General features: G+C 34.3%; 1 protein-coding gene across 1 annotated transcript; it reads right to left on the reverse strand.

Annotated features, from left to right (window-relative positions):
- Positions 1–21,466: 21,466 nt before the first annotated feature.
- On the reverse strand, positions 21,467–21,913 carry LOC132270474 (pentatricopeptide repeat-containing protein At1g12620-like). The gene has a single exon (XM_059771654.1). It carries the CDS (start codon positions 21,911–21,913, stop codon positions 21,467–21,469), a length of 447 nt encoding a protein of 148 aa, XP_059627637.1.
- Between the last annotated feature and the right edge of the window lie 3,247 nt (positions 21,914–25,160).

A 25,160-nucleotide genomic window follows, 5' to 3' on the forward strand; every position in this document is an offset into this window, starting at 1 on the left:
TGTTAAAGGACCTTTGTAAGCTTTTTTTTACTCAATCCCTTAGTTAAATCGTCAACCCGCATGGAGGCTTGTTTTTAATTTCTTAGATAAATCGTGAGCTCGCGTGGAGGCTTTCTTAATTGTTCTTTGCATATTGTTTGAGTATGGGAGTATGGGATCATTGTATGTGGAGGAAGTTTGTTGATTGTTGATTTGTTGCGAAGGAGGAGTGCTTGCTTGTTTTGTTGTTATTTGTGTGTCACTTGTAGTCTTGTATACACCTTGTCATATCATTCATTCTAGGCATTCACATGGAAAATCTAGAGGGTAATCTTGGCTGCTTAGACACACGTTTCATGCAAAACCTACCTCTTAATCAACATAGCCCCGGAGTTCAACCTCCAATTCCTCCAATGGTCCTTCGTGATCATTATAATCTTCATGCATACCATGCACCTACTTACATTGTGTTGCCTAATTTTGAGGCTAATCAATATGAAATCAAGTCCGAGACCAATCAAATATGTCCACTCTTTTATGGCTTGGATGAAGAGGAACCATATAGGCATCTTAATGAATTTCTTGAACTATGTTCCACCGTGAGGTACATGGATGTCCCGGAGGAAGTTCTTAAATTACTTCTCTTCCCTTTCACGCTTAAAAATAAAGCAAAGCATTGGTTCAATACTTTAGGGGTAAATTTAATAACATCTTGGGCACAAATGCAAAATGAGTTTTTTAAAAAAATTTACCCCGTAAGTTTGACCAATGTAATGTGCGCTTCAATTAGAGAATTTTCTCAAAAGGAAGGAGAGTTATTGCATGAGGCTTGGGAGAGATTGAATGACTTGCTAAGAAAGTGTCCACATCATGGTATTCCAAAATGGCAAGTTGTCCAATACTTCTATGAAAGCCTATCCGACATGCAAAAGGACATAGTTGATACCTCATGTGGAGGTTCATATTTTGGAAAACATGAAGATGACATTTGGCACCTTTTTGAAAAAAATGAGTGAAAACTCTTTGCACAAATATTACACTTCTCGGCTTGATCATTGTTTTAATAAAAAGGAGAAAAGTGTAACAGTGTGTCAAATTGAAAGTTCAAGGGAAATTGTAGCCGAAGTTAAAAATCTTTCTCAAAAACTTGATCAATTCTTGTTGAATCAAAAACCGGCTATTAATGTATCTCCTTTTCATCATACAACTCATCTTTGTGATCCTTGCATGACATGTTCAAGTGTTTTGCATATTACTTTCGATTGTCCCCATAGATATGTTGTTAATGAACACTTTAAACAAGTTAATGCTACATTTGCTCACCCCTATTCAAATGCATATATTCCATTGTGGAATGAAAGCTTAAACCCTTATCAAGCTAAAAATTTTCAAAGAAAATACATTCCACCTCATAAAAGAAATGGAGGTTCTCAAGGGTTTGTTTCTTCTTCTTCTTTCCATCATCAAAGAATGAATGACCTCCCACATCCTCAAATGTATGATTCCCAAGTTGGCTTTTATTATCCTCAAGCACTTTCTAGTAATTCTACATTTGAAGATAAGGTTTTCATGGCCTTGGGTAGCTTAGAGAAGGATACCAACTTGTTGTATTCCCACTCTCGCTCCATATCATAGCTTGAATCCTAAATTGGGACCATAGCTAATGCATTGAATGTAAGAGAAATTGGGAAATTGCCTAGTCAACCCAAGAGGAATTCAAAAGCCCAATTTTGTGTGGAAGCAAACCCTACATCAGGGTGTTTTTCCCAAGCTCAAGCGCAAGCCATCACCACCTTCAGAAATGGTAAGCAAGTGGACAATATGGTTGGACTACCAAAGGAAGATAGTGATTCGGTGCAACCTAAAGTTGTCACCCATCCAATTCCCAATTCCACTCCTACTTCCTTGAAAGAAAATGTTCCTAACCAGAATTCTCAATTTTCTCCATCATCCTCCCAAATTACAAAGTCTTGTGAGCCAAAAGCTATTCCCTTATGCTTTAAAAGAAACTTCACCTTATGGGAGGCAAGAAGGGAAAACACATGACATGATGAAAGTTTTTAAGCAAGTCAATATCAATTTTCCTCTTTTGGATGCCATTAAGCAAATTCCACCTTATGCAAAATTCTTGAAAGATCTTTGCACACAAAAGAGGAAAAGCAAGGGAACAAGCCATAAAAAAGTGTTCCTCATGAAGCAAGTGAGCTCCATTCTTCAACAAAACACTCCACTTAAGTTCAAAGATCCCGGTGCTCTGACTATTTCTTATGTAATTAGGACCCATGAAATTCGTAGAGCTCTTCTTGACTTAGGTGCAAGTGTTAATTTGATTCCTTACTCCGTATATGTCCAATTAGGGTTAAATGAATTGAAGCCAACCTCGGTAGTGCTTCAAATGGCCGATAAATCTGTCAAAACACCTAGGGGCATGGTTGAGGACATCCTTATCAAAGTGGATAAATTCTACTTTCTGGTTGATTTTGTAGTTCTTGATACCGAACTGGTTGCTAATCCCTCCAACCACATCCCAATCATCTTGGGAAGACCATTCCTTGCCACCACAAATGCAACAATTAATTATAGATCCGGGATTATGGACCTTTCTTTTTGTAACATGATGATCAAACTTAATGTTTTCTATGCAAGTCGACATCCTATAGATGGAGATGAGTGTTGCCTTGTTGATGTGTTAGATGAGGTTGTTGAGGAATCGATTCCAATGATGGTAATGAAATAACCAATTGAGGATAGTCTTTCATCTCTTTTATTCGATAATCCTCTTGTTTCTTGTCTTCTTGAAATGTATGGAAGTTGTGGATTTGATAATGAAAAATCAATGAATGAAGTAAGCAATCTCATGGAATCTGTTGCAAGCTTAGATTTTGCATCTTGGAAAACTCCAATAGAACCTCTTCCTCCACTCTCTAGCACTCCACCGGTCTCATCTTTAGTCTCTCCACCAATTCTTGAGCTTAAAACTCTACCTTCCAATCTCAAGTATGCATTCTTAGAACCGAAAGTGACTCTTCCGGTAATCATTTCTTCAAGTCTTGAAAAATACCAAGAAGATGCTCTCTTAAGTGTGCTTAAAGAAAATAAGGAAGCCATAGGATGGAATGTGGCGGATCTTAAGGGAATTGACCCTTCTATTTGTATGCATCGCATACTTATAGAAGATGATGCAAAACCCTTTAGGGATGCCCAAAGGAGACTTAATCCAAACATGAAGGAGGAAGTTAAGAAGGACATTATCAAACTCTTAGATGCCGGAATCATTTACCCAATCTCCGATAGCAAATAGGTGAGTCCAACTCAAGTAGTTCCCAAAAAATCCGGGATTACGATGGTTGAGAATGCAAAGGGTGAGGAAATCTCTAAGCGTACCACCAATTCATGGCGTGTATGCATTGATTACCACAAATTGAATGCCGCCACTAGAAAGGATCATTTTCCCTTGCCATTCATTGATCAAATTCTAGAGAGATTGGCTAGGCAACTGTAATACCCCTAATTTTAAAAGGATAGTCTCAGTATTTATTTATTTGTTTTAATTGTATTGTTAACTATTTAATTGATTATTTGACTAATTACTTATGTGTTTAATTGAATTAGGTATTACTTGATTATTTGATTATGTGTCTATGTATTATTTGTATTTGTCTATGTGTTAAATGTTTTCTTTTCTTTTCTTTTATTATTTTATTTTATTTTTCTTTTGTGGTTATGGTTAGTAATAATGGGCCAACCAATTGGGTCACATGGACTACTTGGATAAGAGGTTGGATGTGTATGGATTATTACGCATGGATAGTTGTGTATGTATATATATATAGATATATATTATATACATATATAAAAAAGAAAAATAATTTATTAATTACTTTTATGGTAACTTGGGTAGTAATATTTAATCTAATGTATATGTTTTATATTTAAATAATAAAAATATATATAGATTTGATACGTGTTATGTTTTAAGTTACCTTATAATATTATGGTAACTTAAGTATTATTGGATAAACCATTAATAAATAATAGAATGTGTATAATTTATTTATTTAATAAACATATACATAAATTATATACGTAACATATTTTACTTACCTTTTTAATATATATAAAAATGAAAGTAATTTATTAATTACTTTTTTGGTAACTTAGGTAGTAATATTTAATCTGATCTACATGTTTTATATTTAAATAATAAAAATATATATAGATTTGATACGTGTTATGTTTTAAGTTACTTTATAATATTATGGTAATTTAAGTATTATTGGATAATTCATTAATAAATAATGGAATGTGTATAATTTATTTATTTAATAAACATATACATAAATTATATTCGTAACATATTTTACTTACCTTTTTAATATATATAAAAGGAAAAATAATTTATTAATTACTTTTATGGTAACTTGGGTAGCAATATTTAATCTGATGTATATGTTTTATATTTAAATAATAAAAATATACATAGATTTGATACGTGTTATGTTTTAAGTTACTTTATAATATTATGGTAACTTAAGTATTATTGGATAATCCATTAATAAATAATGGGATGTGTATAATTTGTTTATTTAATAAACATGTACATAAATTATATACGTTACATATTTTACTTACCTTTTTAATATTTTAATATTTATTTTTTTTAAGTTGACTTGGATTGGGAAAAGGGTTAGGGTTATTTTATTTAGCCTATAAATATATAACTATAGGTTGTAAAAGGGGGTTAGAAATATTCACGTGATATATTCTAGAGAGAGAGAGAGAGTTAGAGAGGGAATGAGGAAAAAAAAAAAAACCCTGGAGAGAAAAGATTAAGGAAGAAGAAGTTTAACTTTCGATCCGAAAGTTTAAGGCAAGTTCTTCTTCTATCTCTTTCCCTTTGATTCGTGTTTCTGTACATGCCTCGGAAATTCCAGGATTTATTAAACACATAAAATTAAATAATTATGCATGTTTAATTGGGTTAGAACATAGGTTTTATGAACTTAGTTCATATATGTTCTTGTGTTATGAACTGATAAAATGTATGATTTTGATTTGATTTCTTGTGTGAATTTTTACATATTTAAATTATGTATTTTTCATATCTGTGGAATGATGGAACGTAGAAACATGCCTAGGATTCCTGAACATTAAATAGGGACTATGTTTGGGTTTTAATAAATTTAAATAGACTCAATCATAATGATGCTTGCTGTTTGAATGTTTTAAACAAACGAATGGATTTAATCTTTTAAAATATTTTAGCAATTGAGATTAAATGTGTAGGATGAATTGGATATGGAGAATGCTTATTTAACGGTATAATAAAATATCATCATGTATAAGATTCAGTTTGTGTAGGACATATGATATAGGAAGCTTAAATAAATAATAAGTCATTCCTATTATGTGATAACTTGATATCATATTATCATAGTTATTTCTAGAATGTTTGATGTATTTCCTTAATTTTTACATCAATTGTTGGATTGTGTGGTTTAATGCACCGGTATGGGACGGTGGCATTCTAGGGACGGATTAACTTATCAATTAAGTCCTACCTATTTTATATAAGGGAATGGATTAACTAAAATGTTAAGTCCTACTTATAGTTAAGTCAGATCAGCTGAACAAGTTGAATGACTTATGGAGGATTAATTTATTATATAAGGAATGGATTAACTAAAATGTTAAGTCCTACTTATATTCAAGTCAGGTCAGCTGAACAAGTTAAATGACTTATGGAGGATTAATTTATACTGGATAGGATGGTTACTAGATTATATATATATAAGTATGGTGTCATGATATGAGCTTGAGTCTCAGGATCAGTGGTTAGGGCGCGTATATCGCTAGAGATGTGTAGCTAGATATAGTGTAGTTGTGTACCCTAGTAGGTCTAGATACTCATGCCCACTATATGTGCATTTTGTATGTTGCCTACTATTCAGGTTGAGACAACCCTATAGTCTAGTGAGGTTCCTTTAGTGTGTATATATATATATACAGACTACTAGTTACTGTTGGATTGATTAGGATGTATACGTGTATCGGATCTCTGCTTGGACTATAGTAGAGTAGAACTTGTTTGTGGGCCTAACCCACCATTATTTTTCAGGTATTCGTCAGGAGTAGAGGTTATTCGTGCTAAGCGAGGATCAGTCTACCTCATTCTTCCGATGCTACATAGGAGTTCCTTTATGATTCAGTTTCCTGATTTAGACAGTTATTGCTGTCATTTGTTTCATTTGGATTTTCTAGGGGTCCACACAATATAGATTCCCGAGTTGTATTTTGGAGGATCAGTTGTATCAAAAGAGTTTATTAACCAATAGAAATATATTCTGAGGTTTATTATTAGATTATCATTTTAGTTTCTTGTCAGCATTTTATTTATTCTTCTTTATTCTTTTATACTCTATGTTCGTTTATTATCAATTTGTTTTGATATCCTCGGGTATTCGGGCGTGGGCCTAGCCAACCCGCATTCGGAAATTTGAGGGTATCACAGCAACAATATTATTGCTTCCTTGATGGCTATTCGGGGTACAATTAAGTAGCCCTCGACCCACTAGACCAAGAGAAAACCACATTTACATGTCCATTTGGCACATTTGCTTATAGACGGATGCCTTTTGGTTTGTGCAATGCACCCGCCACATTCCAAAGGTGTATGATGTAAATTTTCTCGGATATGGTGGAAGAGTATCTAAAGGTTTTCATGAATGATTTTTCTATTTTTGGGTCTTCATTTAATGCATGCTTCAAAAATTTAGATCTAGTGCTTAAGAGATGTCGTGAAACCAACCTTGTACTTAGCTAGGAAAAGAGCCATTTCATGGTTCAAGAGGGTTTTGTTTTGGGTCACATTATCTCAAGGAGAGTAATAGAGGTAGATAAAACGAAGGTCGAGCTTATTTTTGAATTGCCTCCACCTTCAACGGTGAGAAAGGTTCGCTTCTTTCCAGGTCATGCTGGCTTTTACTGCCATTTTATCAAAGACTTTAACAAAATTGCTGGACCCTTGTGCAACCTTCTTGCCAAGGAAACTCATTTTGTCTTTGACCAAGCATGCCTAAACGCTTTTCATAAATTGCGTGAGTTATTATCATCTGCTCCTATCATGCAACCTCTCAATTGGTCATTGCCATTTGAAATCTTGTGTGATGCTTCTGATTATGCCATGGGGCCAGTTTTGGGACAAAAAGTGGGTAAGATTCCTTATGCCATCTACTATGCAAGTAAAACTTTCTTGGGAGCTCAATTGAATTACTCCATTACCGAGAAAGAATTACTTGCCGTAGTGTATGCTCTTGATAAATTTCGTTTCTATCTCTTAGGGTCCAAGGTTGTTGTTTATTCTTATCATGCCGCCTTGAGACATCTATTGACAAAAAGGGTAACAAAACCTAGGCTAATTAGATAGATTTTGCTTCTTCAGGAATTCGATTTTGAAATCAAGGATAAGAAAGGCACCGAAAATGTGGTTGCCGATCATCTTTCTAGGTTATCGATAGAGCCTTTCCCTAGTCTGCCAATCTATGACTCTTTTCTGAATGAATAACTCTTTCAAATTTCTAATGGAAAAATGCCTTGGTTTGCCGACATTGTGAATTATTTGGCAGTAGGTAAGCTACCAACTTCTTGGTCGAAGAACGAAAAGAATCGTTTCTTTGCCAACATCCAGAATTACTATTAGGAAGACCCTGTCTTATACCGATGTTGTTCGGATCAAATTGTGAGAAGATGCTTTCCGGAGAGTGAAATTCCAAGCGTCCTAGTGTTTTGTCACACTCTTGCATGTGGTGAGCATTTTAGTGCAAATAAGACCGTCTTGAAGGTTCTTCAAAGTGGGCTCTTTTAGCCCACTATTCATAAAGATGCCTACAATTTTTGCAAATCATGTGAGAGATGTCAAAAGATGGGGACAATGTCTAGAAGAGATATGATGCCCTTGACCAATATACTTGTTGTTGAGATCTTTGATATATGGGGCATTGATTTTATGGGTCCATTTCCTATGTCCTATAGTTTTTAATACATTCTTCTTGCCGTTGATTATGTTTCCAAGTGGGTGGAAGCATGTGCTACCAAAACAAATGACTACTCTGTAGTCGTTCAATTCATTAAATCCAATATCTTTGCTCGTTTTGGTATGCCAAGGGCTATAATAAGTGATGGAGGAAAACATTTTTGCAACCAATTCTTGAGGCACTTATTTCTTAAGTACTCCGTCACTCATAAGGTAGCCACTCCCTACCATCCTTAAACAAGTGGGCAAGTTGAAGTGTCTAACCGAGAAATTAAACATATTCTTGAGAAAACGGTTTACACCACCTAGAAGGATTGGTCAAGGAAGCTAAATGATGTTTTGTGGCATTATCGGAAGGCATACAAGACTCCTATTAGCATGTCTCCTTATAGGCTTGTATATGGAAAGCCTTGCCATCTTCCGGTTGAGTTAGAGCATAAAGCCTTGTGGGCGGTTAAAAAGCTCAATTTTGACCTTGATAAAGCCAGAGAGAATAGGTTACTCCAATTGAGCGAGTTAGAAGAATTGAGACATAATGCTTATGATAATGCCAAACTCTACAAAGAAAGAACCAAAGCCTTTCATGATAAGAATATTGTGAAAAAGTCTTTGGAACCCGGTCAAAAAGCCTGGCTTTTCAACTCTAGACTGAAACTCTTCCCTAGAAAATTGAGAATCAAATGGGAGGGTCCTTATGAAATCATCTCTGTTGCACCTCATGGGGTGGTTGAAATAAAAAATTTGAAGAAGGGAAATATTTTTAAGGTTAATGGACAGAGGTTGAAACCTTACATCGAGGGTCAAGTCTTTCAAAGACATTTGGAAGCTATACATCTAGTTGACCCGGTGAATGAACACATAGAAGATTGCATTGACAAGGGATCAGAAGTTTCGTTTGAGCTTAATCTAACAAGTTCTTCAAAGAACCATTTGTTGGGTGGAGTTCAAAGCATCTATCACCCCAACAAGGAGGGGATGCATTACAAGATCTTTGATCCGGGCTAAAAGAGCCCAATGTCTTGCTAGAGACGTTAAAGACTAGCAAAAACATTTCATAGGGTGTCAAAACCCTATTCCTTCCTTATTTCTATCTTAAATTTCATTTCTTGCGAAGTCTAGATACTTGATAGGAACTCTGATTTGGGTTGCATGATTTTTATGTTGTGATTAAGCATTTGGCATAAGTTCGGTCGATCTCAGTTGAGAGTTCGATCGATCGAACTTCCACCTGCATCCAACACTTAGAAAATTTTTCCACCTGTATCCACCTGCATCCAAATCACCTCTCTGTCCCATCGTTCGAACTTATTCTTAGATCGATCAGGAGACCTTCGATCGATCCAACTTCAAAGTTTGATTGATCTCATGATCCAACACTTAGAAAAATTTTGAGCCTGCATCAACCTGCATATTTCACCTCTCTGTCTCATCGATTGAAACATTTCAAGATCGATCGGAAGTTCTTCGATCAATCCAACTCCAATGTTCAATCGATCTTCAAGTTCCAACACTTGGCCAAATTTTTGAACCAAAAACCAGCATATTTTTGCCCTCTGTCTGATCGATCGAACATTTTGTTCAGATCGATCTCAGTTCTTCAATTCTCTATTTTGACTTGGGTTTGACCCTGTTTGACTTTTTAATTTTTAAAAATCCAAAAATATTTATTTTATTTTATTTTATTTCATTTTGTTTAAAAATAAAAAAATAAAATAAAATAATAATAATATTTTTCACCATAGTGCCCTTATGTGTAATCATGCATATTTTATGATTTTGGTAGGGCTTGATCTCATATCTCTCTTTCATCTTGTGATATATTGCCTTAGAATGCTTGATTATTCTTATCCCATTTGATATTTGATGTGAGTTTGCTAGTGTGGTTATTCAAGTAGGCTCTTGATTCCAAGTTTGGGAGAGACATCTTCTGAAGTGGATCATTACTGAGCTTCATGTCTTTATCACCACGGTATACTCTTTCCATCTTCTCCATTGTTCTCATTGCACATTGAGGACAATGTGTGGTTTAATTTTGGGGGTAAGGTGTCTTGTTTCATTCTACTTAAAATTGAACTTTAAATGTATGATTGAGATTTGAGATCCATGATTAGTTATGATTTTGATCTTTCGAGGACTATATTGCTTAAAATTTAAAAATTGCTTGACTTGAGAGTCCAATACTTCTTGTATGCCTTGTGGATGCCATTTAGGAGTAAATTTTTCGAAAGATTCATATCATGCTTGCACTTGTGGTCTATATCATCTTGATTTTGTGATTGTTTTGAGATTTATTCTAGGATTCTACACTAACACCGGCCACACTAGTATTCATTTGTGGGGTACATGCTTTGTTAATTATTGAATTGGTCATATCTTAATTGGGCTAGTAGTGCATTGAAAGCTTTCATTCTTGATAAAGGTGGATAACAACCCCTTTTCACTAAGTAGCCGGGATTCTAGCCTCATCAAGCACTGAACTTCTCGCGCTGAAAGGTGGAGGGCTCAAACTCTAGGTTAATAATTGAATACAAAAAAAAAAAAAGTTGCAAAAGCAATAAAAAGTGAGGACTTTTCCCAAAAGGAGAGAAGTGGGAAATGATTAGATGGAGGTTGTTTTGATTTGTAGCCTAGTTAATTTGAGCTTCTAAGTCCGTAGGGGTATTTGAACGCCTAATGCCCTAAAGCCGTTTGGTTTTGAAGTCATTGACTTAACATTTGACCTCATGAATCGCTAGAAAGCTTAATGGATCAACACATTGCACCATGCTTCCATCTTTGATCCTATTCAAAAAATAATAATAATAATAAAATAAAAAAATAAGCACACCTAGAACAATGAAGCTTTAATAAAAGGTTCACTTTTTGTCTTGATGATCGGTACTAGATTTGTGTGCTAGTTTAAGGGTAAGAATGTGATTAATTCTTTAGTTGGCTTAAATAACAACATATTTGATGCCGGTCCACTCAAAAGGATTCTAGAATTGTTTTAATTTGCATGATCATTTTCTTAATGTGTGGAGGACCATATTTGCTTGCTTGATGTTGAGATTTTAGGAGATTGCTTAGAAATGTTTGAAAAATTGCATACTTAAGGTACCTTTCTCCTAATGCTTGTTTGCAATATTGGTGCCTCTTTTGAAAAGATGAGCTTAATGTTTATGGGTACAATTTCTGGAAACCCTCATGAGACTTCACTCGTCCACTAGGGATAACCTAGGGGTTTAAAAGGCTTGTTGCATGTGCTAAGTGCAATCGTGTTCCCTACGAAAGTGGCGTTATCCATTTATTGTTTTCTAGATTCATACTTGTATAGTTGTTCATTTTATTTCTTTACTTCGTAGTTCATTGCTAGGGACTAGCAATATTTAAGTTTGGGGGTGTGATGAGCACTGAAAAATACGTATTTAAACCCCTTAAGCTTAAGCATTCTAGTACCTTTATCTATCTTACTTTACCGTTTTAGATTGATTTCGTATTATTTTCATTTTCAAGCACTTATCCCGAAAATAAGCTAACTCAACCAAATAAGAGCAAAAATGAAGCAATTCTTAAATAAATCAAAGAAAGGAGCCAAGTGGAAGCAAAAGGAAGAAAAAGGTGGAAATCAACATCTTCGATCGATCTCAGATCAAAGTTCGATCGATCCAACATAATCGATCTCAGCACTTCGAGATGGATCAGAGCCATGATGATATTTTCAAAGATCTCAAAAGTTCGATCGATCCAACATCATTCTTCGATCGATCGAACTATTTTGTCCTTATCCAAATGATTGATCTTATCTAGTTGTACCATCCTACCAACCACTTTTGTCCTTTTCCCAAAAATATCTTCAAAATATCTCAGATTGTTCTTTATCCAAAAAGCGCAACCAATGAAGATTGATCCAGCCTAAGTTCGATGGATCTCAGCCATGTTCGATCGATCCAAGTCCAAGGTTTGATCGATCGAATTTCCTTCAGTGCGAAAAAGTTAAATTTCTAGCTCATTGAAAGTTGTCCTTTATCCAATCATTGGGGAATATTGTGTGCACGACCCCAGCTCATTTTGGGTGTTATTTGACCTACCTATATAAGGATAAGGATTGCTTTTTACAAAAGGGAGCTAATATCATATCATACCATATCATATCATCTCTTGGAGAACAAGCTTAGAGGAGGAAGAGGCTAGAGACATCATTGGTGACTCTTCATCATCCAAGGAGCAAATCTCTACCATGGAGTTAGCCCTTGAGGGTTGGAGAAGCACTACCATGAGTGGCAAGACATCCTCTTGGGGTTAGAGTTAGCCCCAAGCATGCTTTCTACATCTTAATTTTGTGTATTATTGAGGGATTAGTGTTGTAATACATGTTTTGGCACTTTTATATATATAGTTCTTGTTTATTCAATGATTTATGTGGTTTAATGCTTTCAATTGATCATTTCATTCTGTCCATATGTCTATGTATGCTAGAATAGATGTTCATGTGTTTGTCTCTATTTCTTGTGTTATTGATGCATGTCTATATGTATTAATGCTATAGATCTAGAGATTGTCAAAACATTGTTCTTAAAATAATGCTCTTGTCATTTTCTAGATGGTCCATGCTCATTTCTTGATGGATTGTGCATTTTCCTTAGTTTAATTAGTTTAATTTCATGTCATTAAGTTAATTGTAGTGTAGTGGTAACATAGTTGTTAGATGAGAGGACAATCCATGCTTGTTGTTTGATGTTCCATACTTTTGAATGCAAGTAGCATATGTCTCTAACCTTGTGGTGTATTTGGCTTGTGAGCTTAATGAAAGGTTTATTGACTTGCTAGATATGTTGTATTTTTCACATGCTATTTAGACAATATATACTTAATTGCTAGATATGTTGTGCTTTTCACATATTGATTAGACAATGTATGCTTAATTGGTCACTCTTACTAATTAAATCAATCAAACACACACACACATCAATATTGCAACACACATTTCCCTCATTAGTCACTAGTTAAGGGTGTAGAAAAGCATTACTTGGTGGTGACCTCTAAACCCCAAGATTTCTCTCTCTTTCTTACTCCTTATTGCATTCAATTATTTAGTTTAATTTGCTCTTTAGTTTAATCAACCAACCAACCATTTGTTTAATCACTTGACCTACTAACCCTAATAGTGATTCCACAACCAAGTACGACTCCAATCCCTTGGGACAATCCCTACTCACCCTAACTATATTCTTAGTGAAGGTAGTAGTGGTTTCAATAAATGTAAAACTTGGCCCTCGCCTTAATGCACACTCTTAAGCTTGATGGTGTAGGACGACGAGAAACAAAACCACCACCAGGGGGTAATGGTGTTAATTGCAGTATTTGCTTTAACTTCAAAATTTTGAGCCTGACTTGTGTATTTGAGAAATTTTCTATGATTGGTCCATAACTAGTTATGATTTTAATCTTTTGAGGACTATATTGCTTAAAATTTAAAAATTGCTTGACTTAAGAGTCCAATACTCTTTATATGCCTTAGGGATGCCATTTAGGAGTAAATTTTTTGAAAGATTGATATCATGCATGACTTGTGTATTTGAGGAATTTTCTATGATTGGTCCATAACTAGTTATAATTTTGATCTTTTGAGGACTATGTTGCTTAAAATTTAAAAATTGTTTGACTTGAGAGTCCAATACTCCTTGTATGCCTTGTGGATGCCATTTAGGAGTAAATTTTTTGAAAGATATCTTGCTTTCACTTGTGGTCCATATCATCTTGATTTTGTGATTGTTTTGAGATTCACTCTAGAATTCTATACTAGCACAGGTGCACACTAGCATTCATTTGTGAGGTACATGGTTTGTTGATTATTGAATTGGTAATATCCCAATTGGGCTAGTAATGCATTGAAAGCTTTCATTCTTGATAAAGATGGATAACAATCCCTTTTCATTGAGTAGCCAGGATTCTAGTCTCATCAAGCACTGATTTTCTCGTGCCGAAAGGTGAAGGGCCCAAACTCTAGGTTAATAATTGAATGCTAAAAAAAAAAAAAAACAAGTTGTTGCAAAAACAAATAAAAAAGTGAAGACTTCTCCCAAAAGGTGAGAAGTGAGAAATGATTAGATGGAGGTTGTCTTGATTTGTAACCTAGTTGATTTGAGTTTGTAAGTCCTTAGGGGTGTTTGAACGCCTAATGCCCTAAAGCCGTCTGGTTTGGGAGTCATTGACCTAACGCTCGACCTCATGAATCGCTAGAAAGCTTAATAGATCAACACATTGCACTATGCTTCCATCTTTGATCCTTAGGATTAGTGAAAAATAAATAAATAAATAAATAAATAGAGTGAAAAGAATAAGTGCACCTAGATGAATAAAGTTTTAATAAAAGGTCCACTCTTTGTGTTGATGATCGGTACTAGATTTGTGTGCTAGTTTAAGGGTAAGGATGTGATCATTTCTTTAGTTGGCTAAGATAGCAACATATTTGATGCCGGTCCACTCAAAAAGGATTCTAGAGTTGTTTTGATTTGCATGATCATTTTCTTGATGTGTGGAGGACCATACTTGCTTGCTTGATATTGAAATTTTGGGAGATTGCTTGGAAATGTTTGAAAAATTGCATACTTAAGGTAATTTTCTCCCAATGCTTGTTTACAATATTGGTGCATCTTTTGAAAGAATGAGCTTAATGTTTGTGGGTATCATTTCTGGAAACCCTCACGAAACTTCACTCGTCCACTAGGGGTAACCTAGGGGTTTAAAAGGCTTGTTACATATGCTAAATGTAATCGTATTCCCTACGAAAGTGGCGTTATCCATTTATTACTTTCTAGTTCATAGTTATACAATTGTTCATTTCCACATTGCACATTCACTACCTTTTGAACATCTTTTTAGCGTCGGTGCGACGGCAGAACCAATTTCCATTCACAATTTCTAACAACGCATATGTCAACAATGTGCATACTCCCTCTCTTTTTCCTCTTTATAGGAGTCCTCCTTCCCATAAGAGTTCCTCTTGTAATATCCTTAATTTTAAAAGGATAGTCTCGGTATTTATTTAATTATTTTAATTGCATTTTTATTTTATTACTTGATTATTTGGTTATTTGTTATGTGTTTAATTGACTTAGTTATTTAATTTAGATTGTGTGTATTGTTGGTGTGTATTTTTGTGATTTAAATGTGTTTAAATGGAGTGTAATTAATTTAGTAATTGACGTGCCTGATTTGATGATGTGTATTTGTTTATATTTTTATTTGTTAGGATTAAATGAATTAGTTGTTTTATGTTATTTTTATTGTTTAAAAAGAATGGATGTGGATAATTGTAATGGACCAACTCAATAGGTCACATGGACTACTTGGAAAAGAGGTTAATGGGCCGGTACGGATATTTAACCATGGATTGTGATACATATATATGTGGGTCTATATGTATATTTGGATATTATATTTACTAGTATTCTAAATAGTTAATATTAATAAATATAGTCAGTATTATATATATAATTATACGTTGTATATTATATATATATATATATATATATATATATTTCTATATCACGTATATAGTTAGTATATATTATTATTGTTATTTATTTTTCTTTTTCTTTTATGTTTTTCTTTAGTATCAAACTTAGTTTGCATATAGGATTAGGGTTAATATTAGCTTATATATATATTGCATAAGTCTGTGAAAGGGTTTCAAGAACCCTATTCACGTCACAATAGCAGAGAGAAAGAGAGGAAAATAGAGAGAGATGAAGCTAGGGTTTTGGCCAGAATTGAAGGCTGAACCAACAAAGGAAGGATTAAGACTTGCTCGTGGGTGAACCAGGAGCAACACAGGGTCTTAACGACAGCCAAAGATCGCCGGAAATCCTAGGAAGAAGACGGTTAAAGGTTTCAAACTGAAACCTTAAAGGCAAGTTCTTATTCTTACTATTTCCCTTAGGTTTGTGTTCTATACATGCCTAGTTAATTTCAAGGATTAATCAGATAATTAATCAATTTTATATGCATGCTTAATTTGAATAAAAATAGTATATGTGTTTATATGTGTTCTTGATTAATCTTGAAATTAATTGCATGGAACTTTGTTTTAATTCGTGTTTATAATGCATATAGAATTTATAAAATTATTGGGATCATTTAAGACCTCGAACAGATGTTTAGGAATCTTATCGGAGGAGTACAGAGTGTCTGAAACTCGCCAGAGACGAAGAAGATGGAGGGTAGTAGAATTAGAGGCAACTCCACTCAGAGTAGAGGCAGCTCCACTTGGAGTGGAAGCGGTTCCATTCTAAGTGGAGGTGGCTCCATTGTGAATGGAGGCGGCTCCACTATGGGCAGAGTCTGCTCCTTTTGGATAGAGCCCGCTCCTTTTAGAAAGGAGCATGCTCTATGGCTGGGACTTCAACGGGATATGAAATTTGGCTACTGTTTTGAGGTTTTAGGGTTCCAAAGATGGTTTGGATGATGATGAGGGTTTAAAATATTATTATTTAACATATTTAAATCACATGAAGCATAATTTACATACATACACTATAAGTTAAACAATATGATGTTTTACGTAAATTTGCATATTGTTAATGGATGATTTAGTTGCTTAATATTGTTTTAGCAATTTAAATGGATGGATATTGGCATTAAACTAATTTAATCAATTAATTGGATTTAAATAGTTTAATTACATCCTGGAGGTTGAAACAATCTATTTGAGCTGCATGTTAATTTATTATATTGTAAAGATTAAATGCATGCTACTTAGAGTTGTTATTTTGCTTAAATATATGCAAGGATTATATATGTGATTTTTATCATGTTATTTTGGATTATTGGATGTACTGCTTTATCTATTGCATCATGTATTGGATTGTGTGGTTTAATGCACCAGTATGGGATGGTGACATTCTAGGGACAGATTAACTTATTAGTTAAGTCCTACCTATTTTATGTAAAGGGATGGATTAACTAAAAAAATGTTAAGTCCTACCTATATTTAAGTCAGGTCAACTGAACAAGTTGAATGACTTATAGAGGATTAATTATAATTGGATAGGATGAATTTTATATATATGATTATAGAACCATGATATGAACTTGAGTCTCAAGATCATGGTTAAGGTGCGTATATTGCCACGAATGTGTAGCTAGATATAGTGTAGTTATGTACCATGGTAGGTCTAGGTACTCATACTCACTATATGTGCGTTTTACATGTTGCCTACTATTCAGGTTGAGACAACCCTATAGTCTAGTGAGGTTCCTTTTAGTGTGTATCTATATATATGCATGGACTACTAGATATTATTGGATTGACTAGGGTGTATACATGTATTGGATCTCTGCTTGGACTGTAGTAGAGTAGAACTTGTTTATGAACCTGACCCACCATTATTTTTCAGGTGTTCGTCAGGAGAAGGGATTGTTCGTGCTAAGCAGGGATCATCTACTTCATTCTTCTGGTTTATCTACCTAGGAGTTTCCTTTATGATTTAGTATCTAATTGTAAACAGTTGTTTACTTTTGATTATTCTTTTGAAATTTTCTAGGGGTCCACACGGTATGGATTCCCAAGTTGTATTATTGGAGGATTAATTGTATCAGAATAATTTATTTTTTAATGAAATTTTATTCTGAGGTTTCAATTAAAGGATTTATCATTTTAGTTTTCTTTCAAAAATTTAATTATTCTTATTTATCTATTTTGTACTCTGTGTTCGATTATTACCGATTTGTTTTTTATATCATCGGGTATTCGGGCGTTGGCATGGCCAACCCGCATCCGGAAATCCGGGGGTATCACACCTCTGCTCGTTAGAGTGATATCATTTCTCCTTTTTTCTGTTAATCTTTATCACTTCTTTTTTTTCTCCTTTCTCGTCCTTTGTCAATTTCACTGCTTTCGTGCTTGATATCTCTTCTGATCTTTTCTGATCTTGGGTGCTCTTTATGAGATGGAGTCTTCCTACTCTCATTTCCGTTACTCCTCTAATTTGTTCGACCGGAAAGGTAAAAGGGAGTTGTGGGGTGTAAAGTTGAGGATTTTGCGCACTAAACGGATTGTGACCCCATCCTTGCTGCTCTTCCCTTTTGATCCGAGTATTGTGCCTATTTTTTTTGTTTTCCTATCTATTGTATTGTGCCTCCTGGTGTTTGTTGTTTACAGGGTTCTATGCTTGCCTTGCTTTTCCTCTTCCCATGGGTGGGAAGGCTTCTGTTTGATGGCTGGGTTTTCTGGTCATCGCAATACTCGGCGATGTTTTTTTAGGGCGATTGTTGAATATATGGTTGCAGAGTCGTCGAAGCCGTATTTGTCTTTGCTGTCTTGGTGTCGGTGGCGTTTACTAGCCAATCATCCATGTCTTTTAGGCAAATATGGCCATCGAAGTTATTTAATCTTGCAAAGGTGATATTTATGCTTCATCAGATCTAAAGTTTCAAGGATTATGTTCTGTTGATTCATGGCCATGATGTTGTAGCTTGTTTGTTGGTCCTTTATCCTTCGCCGATCAGCGTTGTGTTTAGTCCGGCCGCCATTGACTATGGGTCATGGCCGGACGTTGCCGGACTGAATTACCAGGTTAGTACACATCCAATGTGGATATTTGTTCCTACTAACTATGCTTGGTGGGGGAACTATGTTATAGATGGAGTTCACGATGATAGAGCTTACGGGGATGGCAGCACGCTGACGATCTATCAATCCACTCTGTTTTGGTGATGTGCGGTGTTATGTTGTCCTCGTTTGTCGCCTCGTGCTGTGTGGTGTGAGTTGCGGGTCCACCTATCAAAGTTTGTAATGATGGTCATTATGGTGCGTGGGAAGGAAGCCACTCCAACAGGTTCTAGTGGGTTCAGCCCATTAGTCGTGGTTAATCCTGATGATGTTTAGTAATCTTGTCTTGTTTGCCTTGTAATCTTCAAGTGTTGTAATCTTATTTTGTTTGCCAGGGTCAAAAAAAAAAAAAAAAAAAAACGCATGCTCCAATAAAACAACCTATATCTCAACCAACACTAATGCACTAGTACCGAAGCCAGTATTTTTTTCAATGGGGCAACTTCCAATGATAATATAATAAAAAATTGGGAAAAATTAAAAAGAAAAAAAGAAAAAAAAAAAAAAAGAAAAAAGGAAAAAAAGGAAAAAAGGAAACCCTGAACTACACATTTCTGTGGCAGATAGCCCCATCTTGCGATGTGTTGATTGGATCTCACTGGTAAAATGATCATGTGTGGTCACGTGACACACAATATATTACTTAATGACTGTAATGTCCTTATAAGCATGAAAAAACTATATTTTCCCTTATTGTAACCATTACATCTAAACACTTCTTTAAATGACTCTTACACCCAAACATACCCTTGTACACTTCTGTCTATATACACAAATATATACATTGTTCATCTTCTTTACAAGACATGTTTTCTAATAAATAAATATTAAAAAAAATGGCCAAAATGAGCCATTCTCGATATTTGGGTGTGTTGTGCTTTGTGTTGATATCTATGTATACACACACATATGTCAATCAATGGATCAGATATTGACCAGATCACGGTTGATCAAATCCGAATTCGATAAGCATATAAGACGATTCGATCCAATCCGCTAATCCGACGAATTTTCATTTGATGAATCCATATCCGATTAACACTTAATCAGATGTCTAATCCTATTGAATTATATATACTTATATACAAATCAAGCAATTGGGCCAAAAAAAATGCTCACTCTAACTGAATCTAATGCCATGTTTTTTTTTTTTCTTTCTTAGTTAAACACTAAACTAATCACTATAATATTTTTAAAAATTCAATTGAAGGCAGAAGAGAAGATTACAAATTTTCTACCGTGGAGATACAATAACTTGTTTTTGTACTCTTCTCTCAAGAACTAATAAAGAGAGAAAAATGAGACTAAGATGGGAAAGCAGAAGAAGAAGATGAAGAGAAAAAAAAATCTTAAACAACTTTGTTGTGCAAAAGTGAAAATTAGGGCATCAAAATTAGGGATTCTAGTGGAGAAGAAGAAAAAGAATAATAGAAGGAAAAGGAGAGATGGGTGAATAAGCAAACAAAATACTCACTAAGCGAGAGTTCTGGTTAATTAACGATCTCCCTTTCCCCTCATCGACAATTTCTCCAACCTGAAAGAGAGTTTTCATTTTGTGGGTTATTGAAGCTAAGGTGCCGGTCCTGAGATTCCCAAAATTTTGAGAAGCCCTAGTCAAACTATCAAATGCGAGAACAAAATACTCACTAAGCGAGAGTTCCGATCAATTAATGATCTCCCTTTCCCTTCATCGACAATTTCTCCAACCTGAAAGTGAGTTTTCATTTTGTGGGTCATTGAAGCTAAGGTGCCGGTCCTGAGATTCACAAAATTTTGAGAAGCCCTAGTCAAACTATCAAATGCGAGGCCCTTTATGTTTTACATGCGCACAACAAATTATAATAGTGCGAAATTTACACACGATGTTTTCAAATTCTACGGCTAATATAATTGTGCGTCTGTGCATTGTGCATAAGACAACTAACTAATAACTATAAATTAATAATTCTGCATTTGTGCAGTGTGCATAGATAACTACCTAATAACTAAACTAAAAAAAAAAAAAAAGACAACTTTTATTTGTAGATTAATTGTTTTTCCTTTTCTGAATATGGGGGGACTGTTGTGAAAAAAAAAAAAAAAAAAAAAAAATTACAAAACTTAGTGGATGAGATGTATCCAACATTGTCATTGTTTTAGGCATGAACAAAGTTAATGCTTTGATGGCGTAAAGTTTAACTTTCAAAAACAATCAAAGCCTTTTTAAATTATTTTGAATTTGCTATATGAATCATGCATTTTCATTCCATTTCATTCAAAAATGTTGAAAAGTTCTTACCACAACAACAAAATGAAGAACACAAGCTCAAGAGTTTGTGTCAATTCTTTCCCAAAACTCCAAAATTCAGTGCTTTAAATAACATTTATAACAATTTTACTAATTTCATTTTTTATTATAGTCCAACCCTCTCCATTCGAAAGATGGCACTAGTAAAAATAGTCCATCTTCAAATTTCAAAATAGAGAATTTACACATGTACCAATTCTATTATTTTTTAGACTGACATATTCAAACCTACTAATATTTTACAAAATCTTTGCGTCAAAATAATAAAAATAAAAAATACATAAATTACAAAATCGACTTGCCAAAAAAGAATCATAGAGCCTGGATATATGGCATTCACTTATTATAAAAAATAAAGTAAAAATAAAATATAAATAAATAAAAAAAGAAACCAGAGTAGTTTAACACTAAGATAGGTTGCAATTCAGGTTCTCTCCTTCATACTTCTCATAGATTTCACCAAAAAAAAATACATAAAGAAGACACTAATGCAAGCATCAATAGGCCATACATACAGCACACTGTAATGCCAACAAAATATTAAACTTCCACTTAACATCACAAAACCCAATACAGATCACAGAAACTTATTGAGTATCTCCAAAACTGACTGATCCAATCCACTATTATTTGATAAATTCAATAAAAGGGTCATAATACATGCATCGATAGAGAATCCTTTCTCAACCATTTCTTGAAGAAGTTGCATTGCCCTTAACGTCTCATTGTTTCGAAGAAATCCCTGCACAATTATGTTGTAAGCGCAACCATCTGCTGAACAACCACTCTCTTCCATTTTCTTGAGCAGCATGTTTGCTTCAGTTAACAACCATTCCTTACAAAGTCCATTGATCACAATACTATATGTGCGAACATCAGGTTGCAACCTTTTGGAAAGAAGACTATAAAAGAGTTCCCTTGCATCTTTAATGCTTCCAGCTCTGCACAAACCATCAATGAGGATGTTGTAAACCACAATATCAGGATGCAGTCCACTTTCTTCCATGTCTCGAAACAAGGCCATTGCCTCAGTCAGGCATTGGTTCTTACACAATCCTGTTGAGATTTATATGCCCTGGCATAGCAAATTCCTATTTGGATTATAGTGACAAATGTTCCTGACGTTTTCTAAAATATTTATACTCTATACAATTGGTGAATTCAATGTATTATGTTTCGATTCATTATAGAATTGATAGTGTCCACTTGATTACAAGAGATATTTATATATGTATGTGATGGCGATCAATACATGAATAGAAATAGTAATCATAAATTGTTCATAGTCGATAATTATGGATGGACTCATAATTAATTAAGACTTGAACTGGATCCGTGTTAGGTTGACATAAATTGCGAGAGCCGTCGTATGGAATTGCTCCCTATCATTGTCATGGCATTTGACTCTTAAGCATGAGAGAAGTATAGACTCTTTTATTAATTAATAATTACTTTGATTTGTTCGGCGGATACTTCGGGATCCTTAGACCGACAATTTGGGTAGTTATGTAATTAATAGTTAGAGGGTTATATTTTCAATATTTGCATCATTGTTACTTGTATTTATTTTGTATTGATTATGGTTGATCACAAATTAAATTCAAAGGCCTTCGTGTGTTTTTAGACAAAATGATTTATTTTATATTTGTTTATTTAAATTATTATTTTTTTGTCAAACAAATGTTTTATTGTGATCGAGCCAGATATAATCAATGGTACCAAAATAAATATATTAATTAAGTAGTCGGATTGATGGCTTTATTTATCCGATAACTAATTATGCATAGAGGGGTCAAAGTGCAGCATTGACTTAAAGGTTATTTATTATTAATTGGAGTTCAATTAATTTCTTTTAGTGGAGTAGAAATTAATTTATGAATTAATTGAATTGGGTCCATGGACCAGACCAATTATTAATTCATTGTAGCCAATAAAATAATAAGCCCAAAGGATTCTCACTCCCAACTTGATATTGGAATCCTATTAGATTTGAGACATGTAAATTAGAAATTGAGAAGGATTTATTGTTTCCTTTTCTTTATCTTTATATTGCCCATATATACATGGTCAATGTACATTTTAGGGGTGATTTTTTTGGAAAAAGGAAAAAGGAATATAGTTTCTCTCTCTAGAAAATTAGGGTTAGTGTTCTCATCTAAAGGCAAAACAATTACCTAGAAAATAGAGATTCAAGGAGAAGGCATTTTGCTAAGGTATCTACAATAAGTGAGAACATTCACTTTAGAGGAAAGATTTAAAGGTTTACTCAGACCTTTGATGTAAGTATTCAATCTATTAATTGAATGATACGTCATATTTTATTTTTGCATAAAACATGCCTCTATGTGATGAATCAAGATCTATGAATCAAAATCTCTCAAAAAGTTTTTAAAACTAACACATTACCCAACAGTGGTATCGGAGCATGGTTTGATTCATTACTAGAGATCATGTTTTTATCAAAATTCATCATTCATGGATCCAATTTTGATATGTATATATATATATATATTGATACATAATAATGTATGTATAATTGTGAATGGATAATGATATGTGTTTGGGTTATGGATGAAACTTACAGGTTGTTTGAATGTAATTTTATCTTTGGATGAATGTAATTAAGGCTTTGATTTAGCCGTTTGAAAGTTCAGTGATATAATTTAATTTTTTTCATTATATTTCAAATTATAAATATTTTTAAAGCCATGTAATATTTATCAAAGGATTCTATCAAGCTTCAAGAAGGTCCAACAGGGTTAAATTAGGCTTTAGGAATTTTCTGGGATTTTTCTGGAAATTTTCGGAATTTTTTTGGAATTTTTTGGGCTTAATTTAATTTTCTGGAAATTTTTTATTATTTTTCTGGAATTATCGGCGATTTTCCGGTGACCGGAGTGTCGCCAGCAAGGTAACGTTAGAAGGGATGAAAGTTGATCCCATGCTTCGCGTTGCACCATTATTCAGTACAACAAGATCCACAATCGTTGCATCAGAAGTCAACATTGAGGTTTTATCCCATGCAGCACACCAATCCTACATCTGGCACGTGAGGAGCACGCGCCAAGTCAAATAGGGTGAATCAGCTTGCTGGCGAGTGAGGAGCACGCGCCAAACAAGCCTTGAACCTCCCACACGCGTGGCAGCGCGTTAAGGAGCGTGCCACGCGCCTGTTGCTGCCTCCAGTGTGTGGTAGGGCGTGAAGGCGGGTGCCACGTGCCTGTTGCTATCCCCAGCACGTGGAGATAGGGTGCTGCATCCCTCAGGCGCGTGCCAGCGCGTGTGGGGTCCTCCGGGCGCGTTCCAAGTGTTGTTTTGCCTCCGCAGGTGCGTACCACCTCCCTGCAGGTGTTTACAAGTCTTTGATTGACCCTCGTGCAATTATTAGAGCAATTAAATGTTAAAAGCTAAATCTATAGGCCATTTTTATTTGTTTTATCTGTCATTTATTGATGTATGTAATGCATGGAATAGATAATTGTTTATTAATTATTATTCATGCATTGGATCCATGATATTTAATTAAATGACTTAATTTATATTAATTAAATTATGAAAATTAATTGGATTTGATTGCTAATTAATTTGAGAGCACTTATTGGGAAATGAAAAATTATTTTTGTAAATTATTTTTAAAGTGTGCTTCAAATTAAATATTAGTGAATCATTTAAAAGTCCAAATATTTTCTAAATTTAATTGGATTAAGATCAAGGCGTTTTCCATGCATTATATCATGTAATTGAATAAATTGAAAATCCTAATTATGAATGATTAAAAATTGAGTGGGAGCGGGGATTTTTGTACATTACCCCATGGCCTTCGTTAGTAAAACCATTGTAATTAGATCTTCAAAAATAAGGCCCCACACATGATTTGAAGAGTCTTAATATTACAAGAATAGTTGTCTCATGAAAATAAAAAATATTAAATGTTCATTGTAATTAGATCTTTAAAAATAAGGCCCTACGCATGATTTAAAGAGTCTAGATTATAATGACAAGATATTTAATATTTTATTTTTCATTAGAGCTTTAATAACGTTATACACTCAATCTAAAATCAATAGTGTTAGCTCCCCAACGGAGTGGTTTACACTGGATGATTTTAGAAAGGCTAAACAAAATCGGGAATCATTTCATATAATAGACAAGGCATTGTCTTAAGAGATATGGAAATGATGGGATTTGCCCGCCAATAGCAATAATGAATTTCGCCAACCGAATAAGTTATTGGCGTATTGGTTATCCGATTTTTCATGCAGTGATTAAGG

The sequence above is a fragment of the Cornus florida genome, unplaced genomic scaffold, assembly GCF_030987335.1.
Source record: "Cornus florida cultivar Cherokee Brave unplaced genomic scaffold, ASM3098733v1 CherokeeBrave_3.0.0_Hap2_Chr08, whole genome shotgun sequence".
In the NCBI taxonomy this organism is placed as follows: domain Eukaryota; kingdom Viridiplantae; phylum Streptophyta; class Magnoliopsida; order Cornales; family Cornaceae; genus Cornus; species Cornus florida.

Bases quoted from the DNA above. Each gene is read 5' to 3' on its own strand.
- LOC132270474 (XM_059771654.1), bottom strand. From the start codon at position 21,913: ATGGCCTTGTTTCGAGACATGGAAGAAAGTGGACTGCATCCTGATATT.